The sequence below is a fragment of the Erithacus rubecula genome, assembly GCF_903797595.1.
Source record: "Erithacus rubecula genome assembly, chromosome: 24".
Lineage (NCBI taxonomy): Eukaryota > Metazoa > Chordata > Aves > Passeriformes > Muscicapidae > Erithacus > Erithacus rubecula.
The window spans coordinates 631,463-642,083 of NC_136676.1; the positions used below are offsets into that span (position 1 = coordinate 631,463).

The window sequence follows — 10,621 nt, forward strand, 5'->3', positions numbered from 1 at the left end:
TGGTGTGGGTGGGTTCAGCTTGTCTAGATCCCTGCTTTTTAGAGCAGCTCAGGTTCCCAAATGCTTGGCCAAAGGCCAGCTCTTCTTTTGGTTGTTCCTGTGAGCAGCCACACAGAAGGAAGGTCAAATGTCTGTTGACAAAATGAAGCAAAAAAAGAGCAGTAAAAAATAATCTGTTGAGTTTGCAGTACCTGGACATGTGACAGCATGAGTGTTGTTACTGCATTGCTACTCCCCAGATGTCTGTGGGCTTGGAGGGAATAATAAGCGTTGGTCAACTGATAGGTTTTGTCCCAGAGATGCTACAGAAAACTCTTGTGAGACAAAAGACAAGGGCATAGCCAAAGAAACAGGGATTCCCAGGGAATCTACAGCACAAAATCTGAGAATACCTCAAAACATCCAACACAATCATCCTTAGTGTCCTTTATGCCATTAGTTGGGCATTATCTCTCCTGAATGAGCCACAAAAATCGGGGGTTGGAGGGAATCCAGGCCTGTGGTCCAGAGGAGGTGGGTCCTGCCAGCCAGTCTCTAGATAGTGTATTCCCACAGCTGCTTTCCCAGCTTTCCCTCTCCTCTGACAGTGTCAGAGAGGTCAGTTTTCCCCCTCACCTGAGTATGAGCAGCCGGGAAGCAATAACTGAGTAAGAGCCCTTTGTTTTCCTTGTCTTGCCACCTCCTGTGCCAAGAGGTCACATTAATCCCCTTATCTGCAGCTGGTCTCTGCTGCAGCCACAGCTGACAGATGTTCCCTCCCATTATTCCATTGCTGCAGATTTGTTGCGGATGTTTTTTGATTGCCTGTATGACGAGGAGGTCATTTCGGAGGATGCCTTCTACAAGTGGGAAAGCAGCAAGGACCCAGCGGAGCAGAACGGGAAAGGAGTCGCGCTGAAATCTGTCACGGCGTTCTTCACATGGCTACGGGAGGCTGAAGAGGAGTCAGAGGATAATTGAAACTTAAATACAGATTTAAAACAAACAAACAAAAGAGAAACAATTTAAGTATTTTTTTAAAAAGTTTCACGTCTTCGCCAATCACAGTGCAGCAAGGCCAATTCTCTCTCGCAGACCCCCCCTGCCCCACACACGCACGAGTGGGAGAGGTAAAACCCCATAAACACCGAGGTGATCATGGAGGCAAAAAGGTACTTGAAAACAAACCCACAAAAGTTAACTTCAAACCTGAGGGCGGGAGCACTAAACCAAAATACATGTATTATTTATAGAAAATTTTTCTGTTTTAATCTTTTTCTTTTCTTTTTAAACAAGGACTCATACTTAGGAAAACACACAGCAAAACAAATCTGTTTAGCAAAAACAAAAACAAGTTGAAAACTTTTAATTTATTATTTTAAGGACTGCAAATGCCAGTGTAATTTTTAAATTTGCAGTTTCTGTAAACAAATTGTATAATAGAACAAAAGCAGAGAAATAAATTTCCCTCCCCTTCATACGCACCTCAGTTCTGTTTCAAAGCATGATAAATAGACAAAACTTTGAAGGGGGTTGGGGTGAGCTAGATGAGGACAAGATCAATTTTTTTTTATTGTCATCAGATTTTTCTGCCTGCCTCTCAGCTTGCTTCAGAAATTTAAAAAGAAAATAGTAATCAAACCATACATAACCTTGGATCAGAAGGAAAATGCATTTGAGAAAACCGCTGCGGACCAGAGTGCTCCAAAAATAACTCATTGAAAACCGTGCTACCCTGGGGAAAAAAGTACTAGTGATACTTTGAGAAACTTTAGAGCAACTTTAAGGCTTGTAAATACATAGAACAAATATTTAAAAAAAAAAAAAGAAAAAAAGAAAAAAAGAAATTGACTCAATACTATTTCTTTTCACTTTCAAAATATAAAGAACAAAATAAAGACAAACATTGCAAGTTTAAAAGAAAGTAAAACGACTTCTCCTTTGACAGCTGCTGAATGTGTGCACCATCCTGAGCGGTGCTGGCTTCCTTGGCATGTCATAGGTACTCGGGCCCAAATTGTGTACATATAGTGTGTGTCTGTATGTGTGACTACCAAAAACAAAGGGTGAGAGCAATTGTTGCTTAAAAAAAGAAAGGAGAAAAGGGGTTGCTCTTGTGCAGAGAAACTCCCTGGCCAGGGAGCAGCCCGTGGCTGCGGGGTCACGCGGGTGCAGTTGGTTCCCGAGGCTGGGACGTGACCTCAGGGCGGATGGTGCCCGACCTCAGCTGGGTTGCTCCAGCCGTGTGGCAGCCGTGGTCTCGTGTAACTTGGACCGGTGGTGTCATCCAGGGATTGAGACCCTGGGAGCTCCGGAGGTCGCAGCTGTGTGAGCCGAGATCCGACAGCCCCGCGCCCGCAGTGCCCGCGCAGCCGGAGGAGCGGCCGGGGAGCGCAGCGCCGGGAAGGCTGAGGAGCGCCGTGTGCGCGGGGCCAGCGCGGCCGGGAGCACAAGCGCAGCCTTGCGAGCCCTTCCCGCGTGCCCCGCGGGAGCTGCTGCTCACAGCCGAGCTGCTGCTGAGGACGGCAAGGCCCTCGCGTCTCTTCAGCCACCAAAGATGACCTGCTGGCTCTCACTGTCAGAAGCACTTGCCATCAAGAACTCTGCAAAGCTGGGGAAGCTCTGAAATGTGGTTTCTGAACTGTGGGCCATGGACCGTGAGTAACCTGTGGAGCATTTGCTGGGAGTGTCTGCAGCACTGGCTGTTCACATGATGCTGTCTTCTTTCCAGCTGCTAAATCAGTTCTTTGGAAAACAAACAAACAAACAAACAAAAAAACCCCAACAACAAAAAGAAACAAAAAAAAAAAAAAAAAAGGGAAGAAAGGATACAAATACATTAAATACTTTCCTAATCTTACTTTTACATGTAAACAATTGCTGTACTTGCCTGAGGATGTGATCACCAAGGGGAAGGGAGGAGGTGCTTGGTTGTGGCCAGAGAGATGTCCATGAGACACTTTCCCTGTTAACATGTTCCACCCCATGAATCTGAGCTAGAGAATCCATGGCCTAAAACACTAGAGCATTGTTTGGTTATTTTTTTTTTTAGTAACAATAAAACACTTTTCTCTGATGTTTTGTTAAAAAAAAGAAAAAAAAGAAAAAATATTCTCACCGCTCATGTATCTGCGTGTACGACATTCAGCCATGCCTCAGCCTCACCGCTGGGCCCAGAGGTTTGGATGGGTTCTCAAGGTCTCCAAAAGGGAGACCAGGGCTCCAGGGGTGTCTGTTAAACCTTTGCAGAAGGTCATGTGAGTGCTCTTCTTCTAAAAGGCATTTCTTTGAGCAGTACATGGTGGTTTGTAGCAGTTAAATAGTTGAATTAAATGGATGTCAGATTGTATGTAAATAAGGGTAACTGTTTGCCACGTCAGTGTGGGCAAATGATGGAATTCCTCTCAGGGTGAGCAGTGTCAGACCCTGCTGGGAACGTGAGTGGGCAACAGCAGAGCTGTGCAAGGACTGATTTCTCTCTCCTTGCCTTGGATTGGACAGGATAAACTTGCTGAAGAGCCGTTGAACAGCCCTGTGAATCCAGTGTGTCAGGGCTGGGAAATCTGTCTGGGGAGCTTAAACCTTCTGGCTGAAAAAGCTGGAAAACCACTGGCTGGAGGGAATGGGAATTGCCAGCAGGTGGGTAGAGGTGAGGTGAGAAAGTCTTTCCTCCTTTTGTTAGAGCCTTTAATGTTAGACATTCCAGGAGGTGAGAACTTGCCCTGTTAGTGTCCTGCAAAGGCCAGGCAGGGACTTTTCAGAGATTTTCACAAGGGGTTTTTCAGTTGGGTTTGCAGTATGGCAGGTTCTCTGAAGTTAAATCAGCTGCACACTGGATGCTGTGAGCAGTTTATGCACAAGGCCTTGAGGTCTCCAGCTGTGGATGTGTCACCTAAAGTTTCAGCTTCCCAGCAATGTCTCTGCAAGGAGCAGAACTCCAGACTCCTTCCTCTGCTCCACTTGTGTTCTTTGCCATGTATTTACTGCACCCAGTTGCTTTCCAGTTTCCTTCTAGATGAGCACAGGTTTGCAGGTGGTTGTGACTCCTCAGGATGTGGCTCATGAAAGATCTTTATAACCAATTTCTTGTGAAGGGTTAAAATACAAAAGATCTGTAAGACAGTTGAAATAGAAAAGGGGATTATTAATTAAAACAGATTCCTGTGGGAATGTGATTTACAGGAGTTTCATTTTGTGTGAAGAGAGATGGGCTGTGGTCACAGGCCTAATGTTGCAGCAAAGACTCAGCAGGGAGGGCAGCAGGTTTATACCAAAAATACTGCATGTTTTGTCTCCTAGTCTTGATCCTATTTAAACACATCTTGTGTGCAGGCTCCTGAGTGTGGTGGGGAGTAAACTGTAACTCAGCAGAGAAGAGTGAGGCTGGGACACATCAGAAGCATAAGGCAAGGAGCAGATGCATTGCTTACATCCCTCTTTATTACTGAGAATGTCCCCTAACCTGAAGCCACCAAACAGCACATTTTCAGGCCAGGTGTCCATCTAAGGCTGGTTTCTTTCTAGGAAAGGGTTTTCAGAAAGGGATCAGCCATTTCTGGGAATGAGATCAGGAAATTCACTGATCCTGTGTGCTGTGCTCTCTGCTCGTCTCAACATGCTCAGGTTCTACCTAATTTTCCAAAGAAGCCTCAGGTCCAGGAGCAGATCTTGGTGTGTGGAAGTGTCTTTTCACAGAATCCTAGAATATGCTGGGTTGGAAAGGACCCATCAGAACCATGTAGTCCAGCTCCTGGGGTTTTTTTTGCCTGGAATCAGCCCTCCCTGGTGCAGGACATAGTAGGTAGGTAGAGGAGAGGCTCAGGAGAAGGAATTCTTCTGCAGGGATGGTTTCTAGTGTGCACAAGGCCAGGTTTAAGCCAGTAGTAACTTAGACCCGTTGTTGCTATGACCCACAGAGTATTTGTTCCAACCCTATAGATTGTTTTAACTGATAAAGGAAAAACAGTCTCTAAAAAGCTCCCTTGCTGAACATTCTGAAGACATTTAAAGCCAATTGCAGATGTTGGCATCTCGTTTCCAGAGGGTGACCATGATTGTTCTGCTGCATGTGCCATGATGAGTTGTTGGTAGATGCCCTGAAGATGGTTGCTTTCTCAGAAGCATCCAGGGCAGAGCAGAGAAGCTGTTAGCTAGGCCTTTATGCTTGGCTTCTTTTACACATTCTGGAGGGTTTAACTTTGGGAGCAGGAAGCTCAAAATCAGACCTCCCCAGGATGCTTTTGTGCCCTTAGATCCAACAGCCCTGGCCCTGAGGCACTGAACCACCTGTATAGAGCAGGCTGCTGGCTGCAGGTCATATGTGAGGGTGAGATGCCAGGAATGCTGGGCTCTACCTAGGGGTAAATCCCAATCCAAACACCATTGGGAGGTGTTTGGGCTGGCAAGTGCTCCAAGCTCCTGCTTCTCCCAGTCAGGCTGGGAACTGGAACTTGGCCTTTTGGTCCTTTGGAAGGTGTTGGCCTGGAAGCTGCCAGCAGAGCAGTATCTGAAGCCAGGCAGCATCAGCAGGAGCCCAAGCTCTTCACACACCACTGACTGTTCATGAGGTGCCAGCCCCAAGGTTTGTATGAGGCCGCATACGCTGACAGGAACTCCAGGTTTGCTGTGCCAGGGGCCATGGGCAACCTGCAACGACTGTAGGGTGGAGCCTGGGGACCAGGAAGCTTCAGCCCAGAGGATCCTGCTTGGCTTTCTTCAGATGGACAACCTGCAAGGAACCATTGGAGGAAAAACAGTCATGGGCAAAGAATAGCAGCAAGAGATTGATTAACTCAGCTTCCAGAAGCATGACTAAATCACGAGGAGATCTCAGGCTGTCTACCCTTGTATTTTTCAAAGGGCTCCATTGCCACCTTTGATGATATATTGTGGATCTGTTGTTTGCTGAAATAACTCCTGCTGCTTTAAATGCTGCTGTAGGGATGCTGACTGTGGAAAGCTTTGTCATGTGGCACCAGCTTCTCTTTCTCATTTCCAGCTGCTAAATTGTGCTGAAATGGCAACAGGAATAAAACCAGCTCCCACTCCATTCAGTCATTTCCATGGGGGATTGTGTCCAAGTTGCTGGCCCAGCTGCAGAGATGGATATACTGTGGCTGCAAATGGGAAGGAGGGGAGTAGGCATCAGGAAGGCAATAGGTGCAGTTGGTTGGGAAATTTCGGTGTTACTGAGTGAGGTGAGAGAATGTTGAAGCTTGGCTGTTCTGTTGCAGCCCCCTGCAAGAATTAATGGCAGATGTTATCATAAGGCAGTTTTACTGCTAGCTCCCAGGTACAAAGCATTAGTGAGGGTGGAGCAGAGCCCTGCTAGAAGTGGTTTATCACAGCATTTTGGAGAACAGCCAGAAAGGAGCTGTAGAGATCATCTTGGCAGATGCAGCTGGTATGTTCAGGTCTCACCTGTGAAGGGAAATGGGTCATTTTCAGCATTGCAGGGTGAACTGTTCTGAAATAACAGCTGGTGCAAATGCTCTGTGACATTACAGATGGCATGAAGTGAATAATCTGTTAGTCCTGGCCACTTCCCACTCGTGTGAGTGAAGGGAATCATTCCCATGAAGGGAGTAGGCACTCAGCACCATCACTGCACGGATTCATGAAGATGGACACCACTCACAGCTCTGTCCCACCAGGGTGTTCTTATACACCAGGATCATAAACACAGGGAATTGCACTCATCTCTGCAAAACAGAAGTTGAATGTTTTACCTGTTCTCCAAGGGGATGAATCTGGTTCTCCAGGCCCTGCAGCATCACAAGGTGGATGTTCTGAGGAGTGTGAGCTGCAGCTGAGCCATCAAAGAAAAGCCAATAGACAAGATTTTCCACAGAGCGATGAGTGAGCCAGCTCTAGAGCTCTTCCAGCAAGAGCCATGACCAAAAAAGCTTTAAATTCCTGTTCAGTTGTCTTCCCAGCAAGGCTCACAGGCATGGCACTGCTCTCATATGGTGTGCAGGCCAGAGTCCAGCCAGGCTGCTTATGGCAGGGGTGTGCAGTGCACATGCAGCAGCCAAAAATGAGCTTTGTGGCTGCAAAACTGTCCCAGCCGGGAGGTCTGGCAGCAAGTTCCTACCTGCCCAGGTGAGGGGAGCAGCCCCTGCGTGCGGCTCACCAGTTTTCATCTGAAAAAACTGTTTGGTAAGGAAATTCTCGCTGCCAGATCACTTACCTGTGGGGATATGTGGGTTTGGGAGAGCTCTCCCAGCGTGCAGTGTTGAGTTGGTGTCTTCAGCTGCTCCTTGCTTAGTGGAGGTGTCACTTCACGTGTCTGCTTTGGGTAACATAAGTCATTATTGTAATGCCAGAAGTGGTGTAGAAGAAGAATCACAACTTCCATTCTCTGGTCCTCCAGTGATGACAGCACCTGCCTCGTTAGCACTCAGCATCAATTTCAAATTAGAGTGTTTCTCAAAAAGCAGCAGCCTGTGAATGCTGCTCAGTCCATGACATTTTCCTGCTTCAAATTCATGTTGGCTCCAGTGGTGTTTCTATTCTACACTTGCTCCAGAATGAAACAAACTTTGGTGTATTTAAGTGTATTTTTATTCACTTGCTAGATCCGATGTAAAAATGGGTTGTTTGGTTTGGAAATGGGTAGAACGGGATACCCCTTGGAAATGGGGAAATATTTGAAAAGATAAAGATAAGAAAGTAGAACCTTAAGGGTAGGTGTCAGAGGGGCAGCAAGGGAGATCAGCTGAGAGGTGGTGTAGAGTGACACTGGAAAAAGTATGGAGAATTATTAGGAAGCTGTTAAGAAATAAAGAGATCAAAAGTGGTATCTTGAAAGACACGAAGAGGCAGAGAAAATGCATTTTGGGGATGAAAGCAGAAGAGGAGTGATTTTTGCATAGAATTAAAGAAGCTACAGGGATGACAGTAAGACTGCAGCTGAAAAAAAGTGAAGATGTGCTGGTGATCATTAGAGATGCCTTTGGTGAAGTGAATCAGCAACAAAGTAGAAAATTGCAGTTTAAAGGACTAAAAGTCCCTATTTCTACAGGACATGTAAAAGAGAAAAAATCCCTTCATAAGTAAAGTAGAAGTAAGATTAAAAAAACAGCTCAGGCATAAAGACAAGAATTATGTGTGTGTCTGCAGGAAGGATATCACCACCAGGTAACAGCTCCTTGTGTAATGCTTATTTTGCTGTGGGCAGAAAGCCTCTGGAAGTTTGTGTTGTGGCTCAACAAGTGAGAACCCACATCAATTAAATGTTTGGTTCAGTGATGGTTATGGGATTGTTGTGCTTGGCATCGATCCCTGTGCAGATACACAGGCTCAAATTCTCCCTGAGCCAGGTGGACTGCAGGTCAGAAGGAGATAAAAGGCTTCCTAATATAAATGTAAAAGCTGAAGTAAAAGTGAAAAAGCAGAAAATCGACAAAAACTTGGGGTGACAACACTGGAGGCAAAGCCTGAATGTATTCAGAGCTGAAGTTTGGAGCTGCAGGTCAGTGTTGAAACAGCATTTGGCAACAGAGATGCACCAGGATCAAGAACGTATTGGCAGAAGATGATTTCAGCAGGTGCACAGTTTGACAGAGGTAATAAAAAAAGGTAATAATCATGTGGCAGGTAGATGTTAAACCTCACAGAAGGGTGCTTATTAAACTCAGAAGTGTTCACTTTAAAGAAAAAAATGTGGCAAAGTGGGGAAAATACAAGTTGGTGTAGGGTAAGAAAGTCAACTAAATAACCCCTGGAATGGAGTTTCCATGGGCAGATTTAAAACATAATTCAAAACTCTATCTAAATGAGAAACACAACAGCTTCCATGTTTCTAGGAGAAGAATGACACCTGGCATTGCTCTGGACCCTGGGTGGAAACAGTAAAATCTTTGACCAGCAAAGTTTACATCAACTCCTTGGGAAAAAAAGTGACATGTCTGGATGATCTGCAAGCAGCACAGCCGAAACCAAAAGCTGTGGGGAGGCTTGGGAGACCTCTAAGGGACAGCAAGGTGGAATCAAACTGAGTTATTTTCAGGGAAAAGAACAGTTGGAATCTTACTAGTCCATGGTATCTGTGGGCAGAAAAGGTATTGAAAAGCCTTAGTACTTATTAAAAAGTATTATTATAAAAATTGCTTAGTACTTACTAAAAGTGTTTAATATTTATTAGAAGTACTTCTGATGATAGTGCTAGACACCATCACAAACAACTCAGCTCCCTGCTGCAGTCTGATTCCCTGGCCATGGATTTCCCTGTTCCTTCCTCCTGTGCTGGCTCTGAGGTTCCCACAGCTTCATTCCTGTCACTGTCACACAGTGTGTGTCACAGTGGGAAGAGGAACACAAATGACACAAACCTGCCCAGAAAATGGAACAGAGGAGACAGAGCAGTGGGTTGTGATCCCAGAATGTGCCTGTAAGGAATGAGAAGGGTTTGCTCCTCCTCTCTGGGATGGATTTTGTGGTAAAAATCAGAGGAGGAGACAACAACAGCTTTTCTCTTCTGCTTGCAGCTCTGTGGCTACAAGCTCGGTCCCACTGGTGCTGGGAGACATCCTTGCAGTGGGCAAAGGAAGTGCTGCTGTTCTGATTTCATCTTTTCCTTCTTGGTGTCTTAAACAACAGCAGTAAAGGAGCACATTCCCTTTCCCTCTGCACTACCTTTCCCTTCTGCCAGAGAGGCATTGCAGGGGGGGGGAAAGCCAAAGAACACATTTTTCTGCAGCTGCACAGGGCTTGTTTCACACTCAGGCAAGACAGGAATGTTCAGCAAAGTGAAGCCATATGTCTGAGGCACTTCCAGGGCTGTTTGACTCCATATTGCAGGGATCATCTGGAGTGGAGAAAACTGAACAGGTCCAGGCTTTGTTCACAAGGCTTTAGAAAGTGATATCCTCAGGTGTAGTAAAATTAGAATAGTCACCTAAGAGGGAAAGAGTTGGGAACAGCTTGGACAAGAAGCAGGCATTACTGCAGAAATAAGACACATCTGCAGTGCATTGAATGTAAATGCTTCTAAATGTGCTCACAGAGGGATTTCCCATCACAGCAGGGATAAAAGTGCCCAAATAAATGGGTAAGTGCCCATATGGTCTTCAAATTTTAAAAACATGGATGAGGAGAGAGGTTGGCAGGAGATGGGTAAAGATCATGTGCAGAAAACAAAAATGAGAAAACTGCTCAGACAAGAGACAGCAGATTAAACTGCTGTGCTGTATTAGGAGTCACCAACCCTGGAGCTGTGCAAAATGTGTGGATGTGGCACTTGAGAACATGGTTTAGTGGTGGCTTTGGCAGTGCTGGGGGAAAGGCTGGGCTTAATGATCTTAACGTTTTTTCCAGTTTTAATGATTCTGTGATTCTAGGCATGCTTATGGCAGAAAATAAGTGTAGGTAGAGAATTGAGGAGTTCTACCTTAAACTCGAGGTTAGGTAAAGTAGTGGGTTTTGAAGGAAGGAGGGAAAAAAAAGAATCTCCATGGATCTATCTAAATAAAGTAAACTTGGAGCAAAAGCATAGCAAGAGGCACACAAGACAAGCTTTTGGTTTTTACCTCTCAGTGTATCTGCACAGTCCTGAGATTACTGTGACAGTGAAGATACAATTGTGGGTCACACCTCAGCTCTGCCTTGCCATGATACTCCTCCCCTTGAGCAGCGGAGGCAC

At 45.7% G+C, this 10,621-nt stretch overlaps 1 protein-coding gene across 5 annotated transcripts in view; it reads left to right on the forward strand.

Annotated features, from left to right (window-relative positions):
• The window catches only part of EIF4G3 (eukaryotic translation initiation factor 4 gamma 3), a 144,481-nt gene extending 142,655 nt beyond the window's left edge, over window positions 1–1,826 (forward strand). For all 5 annotated transcript variants that reach the window (XM_079326426.1, XM_079326427.1, XM_079326429.1 and 2 more), the window contains one exon: window positions 779–1,826. In XM_079326426.1, coding sequence (XP_079182552.1) covers window positions 779–960 — 182 coding nt within the window. In that variant the 3' untranslated portion in view covers window positions 961–1,826. The remainder of the gene's footprint in view (window positions 1–778) is intronic.
• Window positions 1,827–10,621: the final 8,795 nt, after the last annotated feature.